We start from the raw sequence: 24,066 nt of genomic DNA on the forward strand, positions 1-24,066 counted from the left end.
GTCCTGTAGGGTACAGAGATACAGGTTAGGAGAAAGGAGAGGACAGCTCTGAGGACATATTATCAGGGTCCTGTAGGGTACAGAGATACAGGTTAGGAGAAAGGAGAGGACAGCTCTGAGGACATATTATCATAGTCCTGTAGGGTACAGAGATACAGGTTAGGAGAAAGGAGAGGACAGCTCTGAGGACATATTATCAGGATCCTGTAGGGTACAGAGATACAGGTTAGGAGAAAGGAGAGGACAGCTCTGAGGACATATTATCATAGTCCTGTAGGGTACAGAGATACAGGTTAGGAGAAAGGAGAGGACAGCTCTGAGGACATATTATCAGGGTCCTGTAGGGTACAGAGATACAGGTTAGGAGAAAGGAGAGGACAGCTCTGAGGACATATTATCAGGGTCCTGTAGGATACAGAGATACAGGTTAGGAGAAAGGAGAGGACAGCTCTGAGGACATATTATCAGGGTCCTGTAGGGTACAGAGATACAGGTTAGGAGAAAGGAGAGGACAGCTCTGAGGACATGTTATCAGGATCCTGTAGGGTACAGAGATACAGGTTAGGAGAAAGGAGAGGACAGCTCTGAGGACATATTATCATAGTCCTGTAGGGTACAGAGATACAGGTTAGGAGAAAGGAGAGGACAGCTCTGAGGACATATTATCAGGGTCCTGTAGGGTACAGAGATACAGGTTAGGAGAAAGGAGAGGACAGCTCTGAGGACATATTATCAGGGTCCTGTAGGATACAGAGATACAGGTTAGGAGAAAGGAGAGGACAGCTCTGAGGACATATTATCAGGGTCCTGTAGGATACAGAGATACAGGTTAGGAGAAAGGAGAGGACAGCTCTGAGGACATATTATCAGGGTCCTGTAGGGTACAGAGATACAGGTTAGGAGAAAGGAGAGGACAGCTCTGAGGACATATTATCATAGTCCTGTAGGATACAGAGATACAGGTTAGGAGAAAGGAGAGGACAGCTCTGAGGACATATTATCATAGTCCTGTAGGGTACAGAGATACAGGTTAGGAGAAAGGAGAGGACAGCTCTGAGGACATATTATCATAGTCCTGTAGGATACAGAGATACAGGTTAGGAGAAAGGAGAGGACAGCTCTGAGGACATATTATCAGGATCCTGTAGGGTACAGAGATACAGGTTAGGAGAAAGGAGAGGACAGCTCTGAGGACATATTATCAGGATCCTGTAGGATACAGAGATACAGGTTAGGAGAAAGGAGAGGACAGCTCTGAGGACATATTATCAGGATCCTGTAGGGTACAGAGATACAGGTTAGGAGAAAGGAGAGGACAGCTCTGAGGACATATTATCAGGATCCTGTAGGATACAGAGATACAGGTTAGGAGAAAGGAGAGGACAGCTCTGAGGACATATTATCAGGATCCTGTAGGATACAGAGATACAGGTTAGGAGAAAGGAGAGGACAGCTCTGAGGACATATTATCAGGATCCTGTAGGATACAGAGATACAGGTTAGGAGAAAGGAGAGGACAGCTCTGAGGACATATTATCAGGATCCTGTAGGATACAGAGATACAGATACCTCTACGTCTTGTCCTGGATGAAGGATAACATGAAATAAACAATGTAAAGACTGCCTATAATCTCCCGTCTTGAGTTGTGTCTAAATTGGCAACTCTGGGTAGCTCTGGAAACATCCCGTAATTCAGGTGACATCGCAGCCAATCTGAGCATTTATCCTGGTGCCCAATCTGGCTACCGGCCGTGCCAAATCTGTTACCGTGCAGGACTGTTACGAGATGTTCTGTGTTGTCCTGAATGTCGCCCTACTCCCTATGTAGTGCACTACTTGTGACCGGGGCTATAGGGCTCTAAGGTCATGCACTATGTAGAGAAAAGGGTGCCATTTGGTACGTGACCTAATCAAGAGACAAACAGGAGATTACCCATCTGACTGTGTTAGTTTGGACGATACATTATATCTACTTGGTACGCTCCTAAATGGTAAACATGGCTCTATAACATGGCTCTATAACATGGCTCTATAACATGGCTCTATAACATGGCCCTATAACATGGCTCTATAACATGGCCCTATAACATAGCTCTATAACATGGCTCTATAACATGGCTCTATAACATGGCTCTATAACATGGCTCTATAACATAGCTCTATAACATGGCTCTATAACATGGCCCTATAACATGGCTCTATAACATGGCCCTATAACATAGCTCTATAACATGGCTCTATAACATGGCTCTATAACATGGCTCTATAACATGGCTCTATAACATAGCTCTATAACATGGCTCTATAACATGGCTCTATAACATGGCTCTATAACATGGCTCTATAACATGGCTCTATAACATGGCTCTATAACATAGCTCTATAACATGGCCCTATATCATAGCTCTATAACATAGCTCTATAACATGGCTCTATGACATGGCTCTATAACATAGCTCTATAACATAGCTCTATAACATGGCTCTATAACATAGCTCTATAACATGGCCCTATAACATGGCTCTATATCATAGCTCTATAACATGGCACTATATCATAGCTCTATAACATGGCCCTATAACATGGCCCAATAACATGGCACTATATCATGGCCCTATAACATGGCTCTATAACATAGCTCTATAACATGGCTCTATAACATGGCCCTATAACATGGCCCTATAACATAGCTCTATAACATGGCTCTATAACATGGCTCTATAACATGGCTCTATAACATAGCTCTATAACATGGCCCTATAACATGGCTCTATAACATGGCTATATAACATGGCTCTATAACTTAGCTCTATAACATGGCTCTATAACATGGCTCTATAACATGGCTCTATAACATGGCTCTATATCATAGCTCTATAACATGGCCCTATAACATGGCCCTATAAAATGTACCTATAAAATGGCCCTATAACATGGCTCTATAACATGGCCCTATAACATGGCTCTATAACATGGCTCTATAACATGGCTCTATAACATGGCTAGATAACATGGCTCTATATCATAGCTCTATAACATGGCCCTATAACATGGCCCTATAAAATGTACCTATAAAATGGCCCTATAACATGGCTCTATAACATGGCCCTATAACATAGCTCTATAACATGGCTCTATAACATGGCTCTATAGCATGGCCCTATAACATGGCACTATAACATGGCTCTATAACATGGCTAGATAACATGGCTCTATAACATGGCTCTATAACATGGCTCTATAGCATGTCTCTGTAACATGGCTCTATAACATGGCCCTATAACATGGCTCTATAACATGGCTCTATAGCATGGCCCTATAGCATGGCACAATAGCATGGCTCTATAACATGGCTCTATTACATGGCCCTATAACATGGCCCTATAACATGGCCCTATGACATGGCCGTATATAATGGCCCATATCCTGGCCCTATAACATGGCCCTATAACATGGCCCTATAACATGGCTCTATAACATGGCCCTATAACATTGCCCTATAACATGGCCCTATAACATGGCTCTATAACATGGCCCTATAACATTGCCCTATAACATGGCCCTATAACATGGCCCTATAACATGGCCCTATATCATGGCCCTATTACATGGCCCTATGACATGGCCCTATATCATGGCTCTATATCATGGCCCTAGATCATGGCCCTATAACATGGCCCTATAACATGGCCCTATATCATGGCTCTATGACATGGCCCTATAACATGGCCCTATAACATGGCTCTATAACACGGCTCTATAACATGGCTCTATAACACGGCCCTATAACATGGCCCTATAACATGGCTCTATAACATGGCTCTATAACATGGCCCTATATCATGGCTCTATAACATGGCTCTATAACATGGCCATATAACATGGCCCTATAACATGGCCCTATATCATGGCCCTATAACATGGCTCTATAACATGGCCCTATAACATGGCCCTATAACATGGCTCTATAACATGGCCCTATAACATGGCTCTATAACATGGCCCTATAACATGGCCCTATAACATGGCCCTATAACATGGCTCTATAACATGGCCCTATAACATGGCCCTATATCATGGCCCTATAACGTGGCCCTATAACGTGGCCCTATAACATGGCCCTATAACATGGCCCTATAACATGGCCCTATAACATGGCCCTATAACGTGGCCCTATAACGTGGCCCTATAACGTGGCCCTATAACATAGCTCTATAACATGGCCCTATATCATAGCTCTATAACATGGCTCTATAACATGGCCCTATAACATGGCCCTATAACATGGCCCTATAACATGGCCCTATATCATGGCCCTATAACATGGCCCTATAACGTGGCCCTATAACATGGCCCTATAACATGGCCCTATAACATGGCTCTATAACATGGTTCTATAACGTGGCCCTATATCATGGCCCTATAACATGGCCCTATGACATGGCCCTATAACATGGCTCTATATCATGGCCCTATAACATGGCCCTATGACATGGCCCTATAACATGGCTCTATATCATGGCCCTATAACGTGGCCCTATAACATGTCCCTATAACATGGCCCTATAACGTGGCCCTATAACGTGGCCCCATAACGTGGCTCTATAACATGGCCCTATAACGTGGCCCTATAACATGGCCCTATAACATGGCTCTATAACATGGCCCTATAACATGGCCCTATAACGTGGCCCTATAACGTGGCCCTATAACGTGGCCCTATAACGTGGCCCTATAACATGGCCCTATAACGTGGCCCTATAACATGGCCCTATAACATGGCTCTATAACATGGCTCTATAACGTGGCCCTATAACGTGGCCCTATAACGTGGCCCTATAACGTGGCCCTATAACATGGCCCTATAACATGGCCCTATAACGTGGCCCTATATCATGGCCCTATAACATGGCTCTATAACATGGCTCTATAACGTGGCCCTATAACGTGGCCCTATAACGTGGCCCTATATCGTGGCCCTATAACGTGGCCCTATAACGTGGCCCTATAACGTGGCCCTATAACGTCGCCCTATAACGTGGCCCTATAACGTGGCCCTATAACATGGCCCTATAACGTGGCCCTATAACATGGCCCTATAACATGGCTCTATAACATGGCCATATAACATGGCCCTATATCATGGCCCTATAACATGGCTCTATATCATGGCCCTATAACATGGCTCTATAACATGGCCCTATAACATGGCCCTATAACAAGGCCCTATAACATGGCTCTATAACGTGGCCCTATAATGTGGCCCTATAACGTGGCCCTATAACATGGCCCTATAACATGGCCCTATAACGTGGCCCTATAATGTGGCCCTATAACGTGGCCCTATAACATGGCCCTATATCATGGCTCTATTGGAATAGGATGCCATTTGCCTCTGTCTCTGCAGTTATAAGTGTGCAGAAGGTAATAGGTACACTGAATTAATCTATGCAGGAAGGCCCAAAGGCACTGAGCAATCAGCCAAAGAGGGAGCTTAGCATCAGCACTATTCAGTTTTCAATCCAGGAAGTGAAAATGCACATGCAGGAATTCAAAATTGCCCACATTATGATTTGACCTATCTTAAGAGTGAACTGACCCCAGCCCTGCTCCAAACCCCCCCCCCTGGCGCCAAATCCAACCAGACACAACACTAGAGGTTAGATAGCAGGACCAGACAGTGGCAGCTTCTGAAATGGCACCCTATTCCCTATTATAGTGCACTACTTTAGACCAGAGCCCTATAGAACCCTATGCCCTATATAGTGCACTACTTTAGACCAGAGCCCTATGGCACCCTATTCCCTATATAGTGCACTACTTTACACCAGAGCCCTATGGCACCCTATTCCATAATAGTGCACTACTTTAGACCAGAGCCCTATGGTACCCTATTCCATAATAGTGCACTACTTTAGACCAGAGCCCTATGGCACACCATTCCATATATAGTGCACTGCTTTAGACCAGCAATAGGGTGCCATGTCAGGCAAAACCAGTGTTCGTGTAAAATATAGTCTTGGATAAGATTCTCTAGGTGTTGTATTGGAACAGATTCTCTAGGTGTTGTATTGGAACAGATTCTCTAGGTGTTGTATTGGAAAAGATTCTCTAGGTGTTGTATTGTAAAAGATTCTCTAGGTGTTGTATTGGAACAGATTCTCTAGGTGTTGTATTGGAACAGATTCTCTAGGTGTTGTATTGGAAAAGATTCTCTAGGTGTTGTATTGGAAAAGATTCTCTAGGTGTTGTATTGTAAAACATTCTCTAGGTGTTGTATTGGAAAAGATTCTCTAGGTGTTGTATTGGAACAGATTCTCTAGGTGTTGTATTGGAACAGATTCTCTAGGTGTTGTATTGTAAAAGATTCTCTAGGTGTTGTATTGTAAAAGATTCTCTAGGTGTTGTATTGGAACAGATTCTCTAGGTGTTGTATTGGAACAGATTCTCTAGGTGTTGTATTGGAACAGATTCTCTAGGTGTTGTATTGTAAAAGATTCTCTAGGTGTTGTATTGTAAAAGATTCTCTAGGTGTTGTATTGTAAAAGATTCTCTAGGTGTTGTATTGTAAAAGATTCTCTAGGTGTTGTATTGTAAAAGATTCTCTAGGTGTTGTATTGTAAAAGATTCTCTAGGTGTTGTATTGTAAAACATTCTCTAGGTGTTGTATTGGAACAGATTCTCTAGGTGTTGTATTGGAAAAGATTCTCTAGGTGTTGTATTGGAAAAGATTATCTAGGTGTTGTATTGTAAAAGATTCTCTAGGTGTTGTATTGTAAAAGATTCTCTAGGTGTTGTATTGGAACAGATTCTCTAAGTGTTGTATTGGAACAGATTCTCTAGGTGTTGTATTGGAACAGATTCTCTAGGTGTTGTATTGTAAAAGATTCTCTAGGTGTTGTATTGTAAAAGATTCTCTAGGTGTTGTATTGTAAAAGATTCTCTAGGTGTTGTCTTGGAAAAGGCAGAGTATCAAGTGACACCCTATTCCCTATGATTCATGGGCTGCACCTTCGTCATTCGGTCGTGTCGTTGACATTGTTATCAACATTCCACAGATACTGCAGTATTTTGATGTCCGACTAATTAACTAATTAACTTATTAATTAATGCTAAATCTTTCTGAATGTGTGTTAATGACTGTTTCGTCAAAATTACAATATAGTGGATTGGACATACGATGACATTGCTAAAGGAGACAAATAATTATTAGAAAACAACTTTGCCGTCTTTATGATGTAGTCAAGTTTACATTAGAGAGATGGCAATGTTGCCACGAGCTAGCAAAAATTAGTCAGAAATAGCTAGCAATGCTAACTTTAGCTTGCTAAAATGTTCATTCCTCCCCCCCAATCTTAGATAGCTCGTTATACTGCATCTAATGTACCTCTGCAGCTAAAGTCACGTGACAAAAGCTTGTCCTACTAACTATTTGCTTCCTTTGAAATGTCATCGTATTTCCAAGCCACGCGAATGCACTTTAAAAGGAAAACTTCATCAGTATCTATTGAGACAGCACTGAGTAGAATGCTCAGCAGGATATCAGATATTCATTAGTATCTATTGAGACAGCACTGAGTAGAATGCTCAGCAGGGCATTAAGTCCTTAAAATGAACCTTCAAAACAATACTGTGAAGTAAACTACCTTTGACCTGATCCCAGGGCTAAAGTAGTGCACTAGATAAGGAAATAGGGGCACCATTTGTGACTGAACATGGGATAGACACATGGCCAATCACAAAGCTGGTGTTAAGCTGCCCCTGAATTAGCCAGGCTTCCCTGGGCACCAGGCCCAGGCTGACATGTACGTGTTGTTAACACTTCCTAGTATTCGCTTTTTATTCCTTCTGTTCCACTCAACTATTCCTGACCTGCTCAGTTCACACGACAAGGTACTGCTGTAGTGTTGAATGCCCTGTATCTGACCTGCTCTGTCCACACGACAAGGTACTGCTGTAGTGTTGACTGTCCTGTGTCTGATCTGCTCAGTTCACACGACAAGGTACTGCTGTAGTGTTGGCAGCCCTGTGTCTGATCTGCTCTGTCCACACGACAAGGTACTGCTGTAGTGTTGACTGCCCTGTGTCTGACCTGCTCTGTCCACACGACAAGGTACTGCTGTAGTGTTGACTGCCCTGTGTCTGACCTGCTCTGTCCACACGACAAGGTACTGCTGTAGTGTTGACTGCCCTGTGTCTGACCTGCTCTGTCCACACGACAAGGTACTGCTGTAGTGTTGACTGTCCTGTGTCTGACCTGCTCTGTTCACACGACAAGGTACTGCTGTAGTGTTGACTGTCCTGTGTCTGACCTGCTCTGTTCACACGACAAGGTACTGCTGTAGTGTTGGCAGCCCTGTGTCTGACCTGCTCTGTTCACACGACAAGGTACTGCTGTAGTGTTGACTGCCCTGTATCTGACCTGCTCTGTCCACACGACAAGGTACTGCTGTAGTTTTGGCTGCCCTGTGTCTGACCTGCTCTGTCCACACGACAAGGTACTGCTGTAGTGTTGACTGCCCTGTGTCTGACCTGCTCTGTCCACACGACAAGGTACTGCTGTAGTGTTGACTGCCCTGTGTCTGACCTGCTCTGTCCACACGACAAGGTACTGCTGTAGTTTTGGCTGCCCTGTGTCTGACCTGCTCTGTCCACACGACAAGGTACTGCTGTAGTGTTGACTGCCCTGTGTCTGACCTGCTCTGTCCACACGACAAGGTACTGCTGTAGTGTTGACTGCCCTGTGTCTGACCTGCTCTGTCCACACGACAAGGTACTGCTGTAGTGTTGACTGCCCTGTGTCTGACCTGCTCTGTCCACACGACAAGGTACTGCTGTAGTTTTGACTGCCCTGTGTCTGACCTTCTCTGTCCACACGACAAGGTACTGCTGTAGTGTTGGCTGCCCTGTGTCTGACCTGCTCTGTCCACACGACAAGGTACTGCTGTAGTATTAGCTGCCCTGTGTCTGACCTGCTCTGTCCACACGACAAGGTACTACTGTAGTATTGGCTGCCCAGGGTTAGGGTTAACTGCACCCAAGAGGTTGAGGTTGCGGTTCCCTCTGTCCAGGACTATCTGCTCCATTGTCACCGTACCTGGAGGATGGCCCGAGCTACCCTTCTTCGTGCCTCCGACAGGACCCAGTCCCAAGCCAAACTTTCGCCGGGCCTCAGCTCCAGTCTACACCGCAGGTCAAAAGGTATGGCTCTCATCGAAGGACCTGCCATTGAGGGTGGCATCGAAGAAACTCTCCCCCCGATTCATTGGTCCCTTTGAGATTGACAATGTCATTAACCCCTCTGCGCCTGAAACTCCCAGCCTCTCTCAGGATCCATCCTACCCTCCACGTATCCCTAATTAAAACATGTCTGCTCCAGTACCCCGTCTCCTCCTGCTGCAGCTCCTCCACCCCCTCGGCTCATCGATGACCATCCTGCCAATACCGTCCGGCGGCTTCTGGACGTGCGCCGCCAGGGTTGTGGCTGGCAGTACCTGGTGGACTGGGAGGGATACAGGCCTGAGGAGCACTGCTGGGTGCCCCGCCATCACATTCTGGACCCCTCTCTCTTATGGGATTTCTTTACCTCACACCCAGATAAGCCTGGTCGGGCGCCAGGTGGCGCCTGTAGAGGGAGGGTACTGTCACATCTGCTCTTGCAACGCCCTCTACTGCTCATCCTGTGTCTCCTTGACCTGCCGCCACTCCCCGAGTACCAGTACTCTCTCCCTCTTCCTCTCTCTCTCTCTGTGTGTGTGATTGTGTGGGCAGAGACAGGTGTGCTGGAGTCAGAGCAGAACCCAACCAGCTGCAACCTGTTCCATAATCAAGACATCTACAAATACTCAGCCCTGCCACTTCCACACTGCCGGACCGAAATCTCTGCTCAGTCAGTCTACGCTTCTAGCCGTTTGTTACTATTCCTGTTATGCTGTTGTGCCTGTTATCCTTGCCTGACGCTGTTTTCCTCTCCGCTACAGATCTGCCCGCTCTGACTCTGGTCCCTGTCTCCAGTCCCACGTCTCATCATCCTGCTACTCTGCCCTGGATTCCCCACTCTACTGCTCCCTTGGATTCCCCTCCGGACCTGCTTACCCTGTGCCAATCCCTCCCGAGCCGTCAGAGCCGCCCGTCTGTCCCGAGCCGTCAGAGCCGCCCGTCTGTCCCGAGCCGCCAGAGCCGCCCGCCAGTCAGGAGCCGCCAGAGCCGCCCGCCAGTCAGGAGCCGCCAGAGCCGCCCGCCAGTCAGGAGCCGCCAGAGCCGCCCACCAGTCAGGAGCCGCCAGAGCCGCCCGCCAGTCAGGAGCCGCCAGAGCCGCCCGCCAGTCAGGAGCCGCCAGAGCTGCCCGCCAGTCAGGAGCCGCCCGCCAGTCATGAGCTGCCCTCCAGTCATGAGCTGCCCCTCAATCCGGAGCTGCCCCTCAGTCCGGAGCTGCCCTCTCAGTCCGGAGCTGCCCCTCAGTCCGGAGCTGCCCTCTCAGTCCGGAGCTGCCCTCTCAGTCCGGAGCTGCCCCTCAGTCCAGAGCTGCCCCTCAGTCCAGAACTACCACTCAGTCCGGAGCTGCCCTCTCAGTCCGGAGCTGCCCCTCAGTCCGGAGCTGCCCTCTCAGTCCGGAGCTGCCCCTCAGTCCAGAGCTGCCCCTCAGTCCGGAGCTGCCCTCTCAGTCCGGAGCTGCCCCTCAGTCCAGAGCTGCCCCCTCAGTCCAGAACTACCACTCAGTCCAGAGCTGCCCTCTCAGTCCGGAGCTGCCCTCTCAGTCCAGAGCTGCCCCTCAGTCCAGAGCTGCCCCTCAGTCCAGAACTACCTCTCAGTCCGGAGCTGCCCCTCAGTCCAGAGCTGCCCCTCAGTCCAGAACTACCACTCAGTCCGGAGCTGCCCTCTCAGTCCGGAGCTGCCCTCTCAGTCCAGAGCTGCCCCTCAGTCCAGAGCTGCCCCTCAGTCCAGAACTACCTCTCAGTCCAGAGCTGCCCCTCAGTCCAGAGCTGCCCCTCAGTCCAGAACTACCTCTCAGTCCAGAGCTGCCCCTCAGTCCAGAGCTGCCCCTCAGTCCAGAGCTGCCCCTCAGTCCAGAACTACCTCTCAGTCCAGAGCTGCCCCTCAGTCCAGAACTGCCCCTCAGTCCAGAACTACCACTCAGTCCAGAGCTGCCGCTCCGTCCAGTGGCGCCCCCTACGATGGTCTTCAGTCCGGGACTCGCTGCAAGGGTCCTCGTTCCTGGGAGGCCACCTAAGCGGGTATTGACTATGGTGGAGTGGGGTCCACGTCCCACACCCGAGCCACCGCCGTAGGAAGGCCCACCCGGACCCTCCCCTTCTGTGTCAGGTTTTGCGGCCGGAGTCCGCACCTTTGGGGGGGGGGGGGGGGGGGGGGGGTACTGTCACGCCCTGGCCTTAGTTATCTTTGTTTTCTGTATTATTTTAGTTAGGTCAGGGTGTGACATGGGGGATGTTTGTGTGTGTTTGTCTCGTCTTGGGTGCTTGTATTGTCTAGGGGTTTTTTGTAGAGTTTATGGGATTGTGTTCAGTGTAGGTGTTTATGAAAGTCTATGGTTGCCTAGATTGGTTCTCAATTAGAGACAGCTGTCTATCGTTGTCTCTGATTGGGAGCCATATTTAGGCAGCCATAGTCATTAGGTAGGTTGTGGGTAATTGTCTATGTGTAAGTTGCCAGTGTCTGCACTTATTTGTCTTGTATAGCTTCACGGTCTTTCGGTTTGTTGCTTTGTTTAGTTTGTGTTAGTAATCTTCATCTTTCTTAAATAAATACAAAGATGTATTTATATCACGCTGCGCCTTGGTCCTCTCTTTCACCCGAAGACGATCGTGACATATTGATTATGCTGACCATTAGACAATTAGACAATCGTTGTTATATATTTACTGTCAAAATACAACTATAGAATTTCCAATAGAGATGAATTACATACATCTTTATGTGGACTACTTTATATCATAGGCTAATTAATTTGGGGCTCAACATCTAAGGAAGTGGAAACTGAAAACCGAATAACAAGATAAAATATCTTGGTTGTAGAATATCTGCTATTGAGCTGAATATTGAAAGTTGAGGAGTACAAATTCTACCTCCAGAAAGCTGAGACCCTCCTCTCTTCAACTGGGACAATGGAACGAAGCTGTGTTATTCACATAATTGCAATTTGAAATGTTATACAATCATAACCCATTTTCTCTCTCAAGTGCATGGTGGAAGAGGAGACCGGCTCCCTCATTACAGCAGCAGGCTACAACGAGGGCATAGGCAGAGAGGCTGGGCAGACATTCTCATCACAGGAATCATCATGAGGATAATGCCCTTTACTGTAATGACCAAATCATGGATTTAGCTGGCCCATAAAAAATAAATAAATAGGACGTTTTTGAGTGAGTTGCCAATTTAGATCCAGGATGTTGACTGTCTACCTGAGGACTTTGAATGTGAGCTTGAAAGACCTCAGCTCAGCCTTTTATAAAACTGTCCGTTGTCCACTGCCAGTAGCTGCTCAACGTGATTTGAGGAGTCAGGCTCAAAGGTTATTCATTCATTGTCCAAAAGGGAGATGATTATTTTCATCGCCACGAAGGACTTTGTGTGTTTTGAACGAAAACAAACACAACCAATAATAAAAGTGCTCATATTAAAGCTCCTTTTCAGCAGGTGTCGTCTTACGCAAGATAAACAGTGGCTGAATACCAAATGGTACCCTATTCACAATACAGTGCACTACTTTAGATCAGGCGCCATAGAGCTCTGGTCAAAAGTAGTGCACTACATAGGGAATAGTGTGCATTTGAGAGGCAGGGAAACAATGGTTGAGTGGCCTGCCAGCCTCCTGTCCTCTGTGCTCCAGTCCATTAACAGTATAACACATCACTGCTCCGTCACTAGACTCCATACGCCTCAATAATGCAGAAAGAGAACAGCTACATTCTACAGACAGACCAGTCATCCCTACATCCTCCAGAGAGACCAGTTAACCCTCCACCCTCCAGACAGACCAGTTAACCCTACATTCTCCAGAGACCAGTCAACCTCCACCCTCCAGACAGACCAGTTAACACTCCATCCTCCAGACAGACCAGTCAACCCTCCATCCTCCAGAGAGACCAGTCAACCCTCCATCCTCCAGACAGACCAGTCAACTCTCCATCCTCCAGACAGACCAGTCAACCCTCCAGACAGACCAGTCAACCCTCTATCCTCCAGACAGACCAGTTAACCTCCATCCTTCAGACAGACCAGTCAACCCTCCATCCTCCAGACAGACCAGTCAACCCTCCATCCTCCAGACAGACCAGTCAACCCTACATCCTCCAGACAGACCAGTCAACCCTCGATCCTCCAGACAGACCAGTCAACCCTCGATCCTCCAGACAGACCAGTCAACCCTCCATCCTCCAGACAGACCAGTCAACCCTCCATCCTCCAGACAGACCAGTCAACCATACATCCTCCAGACAGACCAGTCAACCCTCGATCCTCCAGACAGACCAGTCAACCCTCGATCCTCCAGACAGACCAGTCAACCCTCCATCCTCCAGACAGACCAGTCAACCCTCCATCCTCCAGACAGACCAGTCAACCCTACATCCTCCAGACAGACCAGTCAACCCTCGATCCTCCAGACAGACCAGTCAACCCTCCATCCTCCAGACAGACCAGTTAACCCTACATCCTCCAGACACACCAGTCAACCCTCCATCCTCCAGACAGACCAGTCAACCCTCCATCCTCCAGACAGACCAGTCAACCCTCCATCCTCCAGACAGACCAGTCAACCCTCCATCCTCCAGACAGACCAGTCAACCCTCGATCCTCCAGACAGACCAGTCAACCCTCGATCCTCCAGACACACCAGTCAACCCTCCATCCTCCAGACAGACCAGTCAACCCTCCATCCTCCAGACAGACCAGTTAACACTCCATCCTCCAGACAGACCAGTCAACCCTCCATCCTCCAGAGAGACCAGTCAACCCTCCATCCTCCAGACAGACCAGTCAACTCTCCATCCTCCAGACAGACCAGTCAACCCTCCAGACAGACCAGTCAACCCTCTATCCTCCAGACAGACCAGTTAACCTCCATCCTTCAGACAGACCAGTCAACCCTCCATCCTCCAGACAGACCAGTCAACCCTCCATCCTCCAGACAGACCAGTCAACCCTACATCCTCCAGACAGACCAGTCTACCCTCGATCCTCCAGACAGACCAGTCAACCCTCGATCCTCCAGACAGACCAGTCAACCCTCCATCCTCCAGACAGACCAGTCAACCCTCCATCCTCCAGACAGACCAGTCAACCCTACATCCTCCAGACAGACCAGTCAACCCTCGATCCTCCAGACAGACCAGTCAACCCTCGATCCTCCAGACAGACCAGTCAACCCTCCATCCTCCAGAGAAACCAGTCAACCCTACATCCTCCAGACAGACCAGTCAACCCTACATCCTCCAGACAGACCAGTCAACCCTACATCCTCCAGACAGACCAGTCAACCCTCGATCCTCCAGACAGACCAGTCAACCCTCGATCCTCCAGACAGACCAGTCAACCCTCCATCCTCCAGAGAAACCAGTCAACCCTACATCCTCCAGACAGACCAGTCAACCCTACATCCTCCAGACAGACCAGTCAACCCTACATCCTCCAGACAGACCAGTCAACCCTCCATCCTCCAGACAGACCAGTTAACCCTACATCCTCCAGACACACCAGTCAACCCTCCATCCTCCAGACAGACCAGTCAACCCTCCATCCTCCAGACAGACCAGTCAACCCTCCATCCTCCAGACAGACCAGTCAACCCTCCATCCTCCAGACAGACCAGTCAACCCTCGATCCTCCAGACAGACCAGTCAACCCTCGATCCTCCAGACACACCAGTCAACCCTCCATCCTCCAGACAGACCAGTCAACCCTCCATCCTCCAGACAGACCAGTTAACACTCCATCCTCCAGACAGACCAGTCAACCCTCCATCCTCCAGAGAGACCAGTCAACCCTCCATCCTCCAGACAGACCAGTCAACTCTCCATCCTCCAGACAGACCAGTCAACCCTCCAGACAGACCAGTCAACCCTCTATCCTCCAGACAGACCAGTTAACCTCCATCCTTCAGACAGACCAGTCAACCCTCCATCCTCCAGACAGACCAGTCAACCCTCCATCCTCCAGACAGACCAGTCAACCCTACATCCTCCAGACAGACCAGTCTACCCTCGATCCTCCAGACAGACCAGTCAACCCTCGATCCTCCAGACAGACCAGTCAACCCTCCATCCTCCAGACAGACCAGTCAACCCTCCATCCTCCAGACAGACCAGTCAACCCTACATCCTCCAGACAGACCAGTCAACCCTCGATCCTCCAGACAGACCAGTCAACCCTCGATCCTCCAGACAGACCAGTCAACCCTCCATCCTCCAGAGAAACCAGTCAACCCTACATCCTCCAGACAGACCAGTCAACCCTACATCCTCCAGACAGACCAGTCAACCCTACATCCTCCAGACAGACCAGTCAACCCTCCATCCTCCAGACAGACCAGTTAACCCTACATCCTCCAGACACACCAGTCAACCCTCCATCCTCCAGACAGACCAGTCAACCCTCCATCCTCCAGACAGACCAGTCAACCCTCCATCCTCCAGACAGACCAGTCAACCCTCCATCCTCCAGACAGACCAGTCAACCCTCGATCCTCCAGACAGACCAGTCAACCCTCGATCCTCCAGACACACCAGTCAACCCTCCATCCTCCAGACAGACCAGTCAACCCTCCATCCTCCAGACAGACCAGTCAACCCTCCATCCTCCAGACAGACCAGTTAACCCTCCATCCTCCAGACAGACCAGTCAACCCTCCAGACAGACCAGTCAACCCTCTATCCTCCAGACAGACCAGTTAACCCTACATTCTCCAGACAGACCAGTCAACCCTACATCCTCCAGAGAGACCAGTTAACCCTCCATCCTCCAGACAGACCAGTCAACCCTCCATCCTCCAGATAGACCAGTCAACCCTCCATCCTCCAGACAGACCAGTCAACCCTCCATCCTCCAGACAGACCAGTCAACCCTACATCCTCCAGACAGACCAGTCAACCCTCGATCCTCCAGACAGACCAGTCAACCCTCGATCCTCCAGACAGACCAGTCAACCCTCCATCCTCCAGAGAAACCAGTCAACCCTACATCCTCCAGACAGACCAGTCAACCCTACATCCTCCAGACAGACCAGTCAACCCTACATCCTCCAGACAGACCAGTCAACCCTCCATCCTCCAGACAGACCAGTTAACCCTACATCCTCCAGACACACCAGTCAACCCTCCATCCTCCAGACAGACCAGTCAACCCTCCATCCTCCAGACAGACCAGTCAACCCTCCATCCTCCAGACAGACCAGTCAACCCTCCATCCTCCAGACAGACCAGTCAACCCTCGATCCTCCAGACAGACCAGTCAACCCTCGATCCTCCAGACACACCAGTCAACCCTCCATCCTCCAGACAGACCAGTCAACCCTCCATCCTCCAGACAGACCAGTTAACACTCCATCCTCCAGACAGACCAGTCAACCCTCCATCCTCCAGAGAGACCAGTCAACCCTCCATCCTCCAGACAGACCAGTCAACTCTCCATCCTCCAGACAGACCAGTCAACCCTCCAGACAGACCAGTCAACCCTCTATCCTCCAGACAGACCAGTTAACCTCCATCCTTCAGACAGACCAGTCAACCCTCCATCCTCCAGACAGACCAGTCAACCCTCCATCCTCCAGACAGACCAGTCAACCCTACATCCTCCAGACAGACCAGTCTACCCTCGATCCTCCAGACAGACCAGTCAACCCTCGATCCTCCAGACAGACCAGTCAACCCTCCATCCTCCAGACAGACCAGTCAACCCTCCATCCTCCAGACAGACCAGTCAACCCTACATCCTCCAGACAGACCAGTCAACCCTCGATCCTCCAGACAGACCAGTCAACCCTACATCCTCCAGAGAGACCAGTTAACCCTCCATCCTCCAGAGAAACCAGTCAACCCTACATCCTCCAGACAGACCAGTCAACCCTACATCCTCCAGACAGACCAGTCAACCCTACATCCTCCAGACAGACCAGTCAACCCTCCATCCTCCAGACAGACCAGTTAACCCTACATCCTCCAGACACACCAGTCAACCCTCCATCCTCCAGACAGACCAGTCAACCCTCCATCCTCCAGACAGACCAGTCAACCCTCCATCCTCCAGACAGACCAGTCAACCCTCCATCCTCCAGACAGACCAGTCAACCCTCGATCCTCCAGACAGACCAGTCAACCCTCGATCCTCCAGACACACCAGTCAACCCTCCATCCTCCAGACAGACCAGTCAACCCTCCATCCTCCAGACAGACCAGTCAACCCTCCATCCTCCAGACAGACCAGTTAACCCTCCATCCTCCAGACAGACCAGTCAACCTTCCATCCTCCAGACAGACCAGTCAACCCTCCATCCTCCAGACAGACCAGTCAACCCTCCATCCTCCAGACAGACCAGTTAACCCTCCATCCTCCAGACAGACCAGTCAACCCTCCATCCTCCAGACAGACCAGTCAACCCTCCATCCTCCAGACAGACCAGTCAACCCTCCATCCTCCAGACATACCAGTCAACCCTCCATCCTCCAGACATACCAGTTAACCCTACATTCTCCAGATAGACCAGTCCATCCTCCAGATAGACCAGACAGACCAGTCAACCCTACATTCTCCAAACAGACCAGTAAACCCTACATCCTCCAGACATACCAGTCAACCCTCCATCCTCCAGATAGACCAGTCAACCCTCCATCCTCCAGATAGACCAGTCAACCCTCCATCCTCCAGACAGACCAGTTAACCCGACATCCTCCAGACAGACCAGTTAACCCTACATCCTCCAGACAGACCAGTTAACCCTCCAGACAGACCAGTTAACCCTCCATCCTCCAGATAGACCAGTCAACCCTCCAGACAGACCAGTCAACCCTCCAGACAGACCAGTTAACCCTCCATCCTCCAGACAGACCAGTCAACCCTCCAGACAGACCAGTCAACCCTCCAGACAGACCAGTTAACCCTCCATCCTCCAGATAGACCAGTCAACCCTCCAGACAGACAAGTCAACCCTCCATCCTCCAGACAGACCAGTCAACCCTCCATCCTCCAGACAGACCAGTCAACCCTCCATCCTCCAGACAGACCAGTTAACCCTCCATCCTCCAGACAGACCAGTCAACCCTCCATCCTCCAGACAGACCAGTCAACCCTCCATCCTCCAGACAGACCAGTCAACCCTCCATCCTCCAGACAGACCAGTTAACCCTCCATCCTCCAGACAGACCAGTCAACCCTCCATCCTCCAGACAGACCAGTCAACCCTCCATCCTCCAGACAGACCAGTCAACCCTCCATCCTCCAGACAGACCAGTCAACCCTCCATCCTCCAGACAGACCTGTCAACCCTCCATCCTCCAGACAGACCAGTCAACCCTCCATCCTCCAGACAGACCAGTCAACCCTACATCCTCCAGAGAGACCAGTTAACCCTCCATCCTCCAGACAGACCAGTCAACCCTCCATCCTCCAGATAGACCAGTCAACCCTCCATCCTCCAGACAGACCAGTCAACCCTCCATCCTCCAGACAGACCAGTCAACCCTCCATCCTCCAGACAGACCAGTCAACCCTCCATCCTCCAGATAGACCAGTCAACCCTACATCCTCCAGACAGACCAGTTAACCCTACATCCTCCAGACACACTCTCTCTCACACACCCACACACACACACACACCTTTGCAGATGCACAGACACACAGGCAAGCACGCAAACACACACAAATAGGTCATAAAAAGTAATCTTTCAAAAGTTAAAAAGTGAAAGGAAACATTAGGATAAATTAATCAAATCTGTACAACAGAAAATATAGTATTGATGAAAAACTCCCTTTGACCTCTGGGAGAACACCAGTCTATTGATGAAAAACTCCCATTGACCTCTGGGAAAACACCAGTCTATTGATGAAAAACTCCCATTGACCTGTCTCTGGGAGAACACCAGTCTATTGATGAAAAACTCCCATTGACCTGTCTCTGGAAGAACACCAGTCTATTGATGAAAAACTCCCATTGACCTCTGGGAAAACACCAGTCTATTGATGAAAAACTCCCATTGACCTCTGGGAAAACACCAGTCTATTGATGAAAAACTCCCATTGACCTGTCTCTGGGAGAACAACAGTCTATTGATGAAAAACTCCCATTGACCTCTGGGAGAACACCAGTCTATTGATGAAAAACTCCCATTGACCTCTGGGAGAACACCAGTCTATTGATGAAAAACTCCCATTGACCTGTCTCTGGGAGAACACCAGTCTATTGATGAAAAACTCCCATTGACCTCTGGGAGAACACCAGTCTATTGATGAAAAACTCCCATTGACCTGTCTCTGGGAAAACACCAGTCTATTGATGAAAAACTCCCATTGACCTGTCTCTGGGAGAACACCAGTCTGAATATGACTCCAACCTCCTCTTATTGGACCCTGCAGTGATTGATCAACTATGAAGCAGGCTAAATACTGCTGGATCAATGATTATGCCCCAGTCTCAAATGGCACCCTATTCCCTATGTAGTGCACTACTTTAGACCTCAGCCCTATCCCCTATATAGTGCACTACTTTAGACCAGGCCCCTATAGGGGAAAGGGTACAATTTGGAACACATTTCAGCGTCTCTTCATCTGTGAGCATCACTTTAATAAAGGCATCCACTAACACCACAAACAGTAGCCTAGGGCAGGAGGGGGGGGGGGGCTGTGTGTGTGTGAGAATAACTAACCAATCACAATACGTATCCACTGGAGATGTTTTCTCACTAACCAATCAGTGGATCTCTAGGCTTCTCTACTCTCTCCAACGTTACAGAATGCCGACATCTGAAATCTCCTGTCTTGTTATGCGTGCGTGTGACCACACAAGGCGCTTACGGTATTTAGAACAGCGCCGTCGACAGACACCGTGCTGAAGTGGACAGCTCCCATTCAGATGTAGAAAAAAAAAACACACGATACTTATACAACCAACCAACCAACCATTGACCTAGTCACAGTTTGATTTGGTTCGTCCGGCGAGATGGGTCTGTCTCACGCGCTGAGCTGACGTTAACAGCGTTTGTTTTATATAATCATCACCGTCCAGATGTGTATCTAAGAAGACGGCGGCGGCATTAATGGACTTTTCGTTGTTTTATTTGTTGCGAGCTGACGGTGCTGGAGTTGTTCCGTCTGGATACTGTGGAGTTGTTCTGCCGTTTGATAGGGAACACCTGTAGCTGAATCTGCTATCTGTCCATACACCGTCTCTAATGTATTGGAGGACTATTATTCCACACAAACAAAAACAGAAATGTTTTGACACACATCTATTTTTCTGCAGGCAGGGAGGGCTGCTCTCTCTGACGCCGTCGGCCATCTAATCTCCAATGCAAAAGAGCGGAGGTAAAGCCATTTACTGGTCCATTAATATCTAAGCTTCTCTCTCGGCTCTCTGTGCTGCTCGCAGACAGGAACATGGATAGAGAGGAATTCGCTGTGACAAGAGCTTTGCCTGGATCTGTATGGATGGTGTTCTCTTGTCCAAACTAATAACATTTTAAAAAAGACAAGTCGAGTCGAGGTCAACAACCGATCACGGTGCGTCTGGCGGTTCGTGTTCACCATCCTTTTTTCTTTTGCGCACCGATTTTTTTGAAAATTAATTGAATGCATTTTTAATGTAGCCGGGGAGATCAGAGGTAGGCTTATATTTTAAATAAAAACAACCATGGGGGGCACAGATGAGTGTAAAACCATGCTGGATGCTCTGAACAAAGTCACCGCGTGCTACAGGCACCTGGTCATCGCGCTGGGCAGCACATCGGACTCCCAGAACCTACGCGAGGAACTCAAAAAGACCCGGAAGAAAGCCCAGGAGCTCGCGGTGGCCAACCGGAATAAACTAACCGAGTTGCTCAAAGACAAGACCACCAGCAAGGACGACCGGGCTGAGTATGAGAGGCTATGGGTGCTGTTTACCAGCAGCATGGAGATACTGGAAGTGGACATGAAGCGGAGCCTGGAGATAGGGCAGGAGTTCCCCCTCAAGGTGCCCACCAGACACCTCATCCAGACGGGCATGACCGGCAGCACGACCACGGTGGCCGCCAGGGCCATGTCTGTGCAGAACATGAAGTACGACGCGGACAGCAACATCGACACTGCCGACCTGAAGGAGCTCCAGGCTGAGATCAGCCAGGTGGGTCAGATGATGGAGGAGATGGAGATGAAGGTACAGGTGGCTCCGTGGGCCGTGGAGGCCAAGCAGGAGGCCGGCGCCGAGCTCAAATCCACCCTGAGCGTCGGGAACTCCTCCGTGGGCGTCATTTCCATCTGCGAAGAGGAGCCCAAAGACGAGATAGACGAAGGGGGTGACAATAACGGAATGATTACGTGCATCGCTGGGTTCATATTCGTCGCTATTGTAGTAATCGCCGGGATACTAGGATACTTCGTAATCGGTGGATAGGATACTTAGTATTGAACGTTTTGAGCCAGCCTGGGAATAATTCACAGATAAACAGCGGGCGCAGCTCAGAGACAGATACAGCCCGGGATGGACACTAGGCAGGTTATATGCCCGGAGAAACGGCTCTGTTGTTGAGGAGAGAGAGAGACTAGCGCACCGAGACATCAAGGAGCTGTCCAGGTGCTGAAAACTGTTACGCGCAAATGGCACCGATTCTCCGGATAGTCCTTCACTTTAGACCAGAGCCATTACAAGGCGTTATTCCACTTATAGTCTTTCACTTTAGACCAGAGCCACTGCAAGGCGTTATTCCACTTATAGTCTTTCACTTTAGACCAGAGCCACTGCAACATTTTATCTCAGCCTCACAATAATATTTTATTCAGCTTCTATAGTGCTTTTCATAACAAAAAAATAATCTCAAAGTGCTTGAAAATAAAAATAAAACAAGCATCAAATAAAACACATCTTCCTTATAGCAGATAACAGAGGTCTGGACTACGACAGCTGTCAGCTAGAGTTGGACGTTTTGGGGGTTTCAACCCTCCCACATATGGAGTGACAGTCGAGTGGGAACCACATAGCTGGAGCAGAGGGAGGGTTTTGTCAACAGGGGGTGGATGAGCAGGTCCTCCTCATAGCTGGAGCAGAGGGAAGGTTTTGTTAACAGGGGGTAGACGAGCAGGTCCTCCTCATAGCTGGAGCAGAGGGAGGGTTTTGTCAACAGGGGGTAGATGAGCAGGTCCTCCTCATAGCTGGAGCTGAGGGAGGGTTTTGTTAACAGGGGGTAGACGAGCAGGTCCTCCTCATAGCTGGAGCAGAGGGAGGGTTTTGTCAACAGGGGGTAGATGAGCAGGTCCTCCTCATAGCTGGAGCTGAGGGAGGGTTTTGTCAACGGGGGCTGGACGAGCAGGTCCTCCTCATAGCTGGAGCAGAGGGAGGGTTTGTCAACAGGGGGTAGATGAGCAGGTCCTCCTCATAGCTGGAGCTGAGGGAGGGTTTTGTCAACGGGGGCTGGACGACCAGGTCCTCCTCATAGCTGGAGCAGAGGGAGGGTTTGTCAACAGGGGGTAGATGAGCAGGTCCTCCTCATAGCTGGAGCAGAGGGAGGGTTTTGTCTACAGGGGGTAGACGAGCAGGTCCTCCTCATAGCTGGAGCAGAGGGAGGGTTTTGTCTACAGGGGGTAGACGAGCAGGTCCTCCTCATAGCTGGAGCAGAGGGAGGGTTTTGTCTACAGGGGGTAGATGAGCAGGTCCTCCTCATAGCTGGAGCAGAGGGAGGGTTTGTCAACAGGGGGTAGATGAGCAGGTCCTCCTCATAGCTGGAGCTGAGGGAGGGTTTTGTCAACGGGGTAGATGAGCAGGTCCTCCTCATAGCTGGAGCAGAGGGAGGGTTTTGTCAACAGGGGGTAGACGAGCAGGTCCTCCTCATAGCTGGAGCAGAGGGAAGGTTTTGTCAACAGGGGGTGGATGAGCAGGTCCTCCTCATAGCTGGAGCAGAGGGAAGGTTTTGTCAACAGGGGGTGGATGAGCAGGTCCTCCTCATAGCTGGAGCAGAGGGAAGGTTTTGTTAACAGGGGGTAGACGAGCAGGTCCTCCTCATAGCTGGAGCAGAGGGAAGGTTTTGTCAACAGGGGGTGGATGAGCAGGTCCTCCACATAGCTGGAGCAGAGGGAAGGTTTTGTCAACAGGGGGTGGATGAGCAGGTCCTCCTCATAGCTGGAGCAGAGGGAAGGTTTTGTTAACAGGGGGTAGACGAGCAGGTCCTCCTCATAGCTGGAGCAGAGGGAAGGTTTTGTCTACAGGGGGTAGATGAGCAGGTCCTCCTCATAGCTGGAGCAGAGGGAAGGTTTTGTCAACAGGGGGTGGATGAGCAGGTCCTCCACATAGCTGGAGCAGAGGGAAGGTTTTGTCAACAGGGGGTGGATGAGCAGGTCCTCCAGTGGCAGGCAGGCAGCACTGTTCCCTCTCTATTCAAGGTGTCCCGCCGGCGCCTCCAGTCCCCGCTGTCTGACTGCCTTGTTCAAGATGAAGTCCGTTGCTACGTTCCCACTAACTCAATGATGTCAGCCCGCACAAATCTTCAGACCGAGCAATGAATTCATCCCTGCCAGCTCGCCGTCCGTTGCAGTCCTCCTCAGGGGTCTGGAGACCATAAAAACAAAACAATATGGTGGCGTATTCCAATCAAGACACACTAGCTAACTAGCTCGCTAGCATTGTTAGCTAGCTATGTTGAAAGAGCTGATTTTCCATCAAATTCACAGGTAGGAAACACATTGATTTTACCCAGACTTAGTCTATAGTCATTGAGCTATTCAAAACCAAAAATCGAAATCAAAATATTCAAACAAAAAAAAAAAAATTAAAAATGATTAAATATTGACAAAATGTACTGGAGCGCTCTGCCTAGGCGACCTCACAGCGCCATGGCAACATGTGTAGAATAGCAGGGAATTTGCTCTCAAAAA

The 24,066-nt window shown here is 49.4% G+C and overlaps 1 protein-coding gene across 1 annotated transcript; it reads left to right on the plus strand.

Moving 5' to 3' along the window:
- The first annotated feature begins 20,126 nt into the window (after positions 1-20,126).
- LOC129843323 (regulator of G-protein signaling 9-binding protein-like) lies at positions 20,127-22,078 on the plus strand. The gene has a single exon (XM_055911952.1). It carries the CDS (start codon positions 20,855-20,857, stop codon positions 21,593-21,595), a length of 741 nt encoding a protein of 246 aa, XP_055767927.1. The 5' UTR covers positions 20,127-20,854; the 3' UTR covers positions 21,596-22,078.
- Positions 22,079-24,066: the final 1,988 nt, after the last annotated feature.

The sequence above is a fragment of the Salvelinus fontinalis genome, unplaced genomic scaffold (genome assembly GCF_029448725.1).
Source record: "Salvelinus fontinalis isolate EN_2023a unplaced genomic scaffold, ASM2944872v1 scaffold_0113, whole genome shotgun sequence".
NCBI lineage: Eukaryota > Metazoa > Chordata > Actinopteri > Salmoniformes > Salmonidae > Salvelinus > Salvelinus fontinalis.

Excerpts from the sequence above, each read along its gene's own strand:
- LOC129843323 (XM_055911952.1), top strand. The coding sequence starts at position 20,855 with ATGGGGGGCACAGATGAGTGTAAAACCATGCTGGATGCTCTGAACAAA.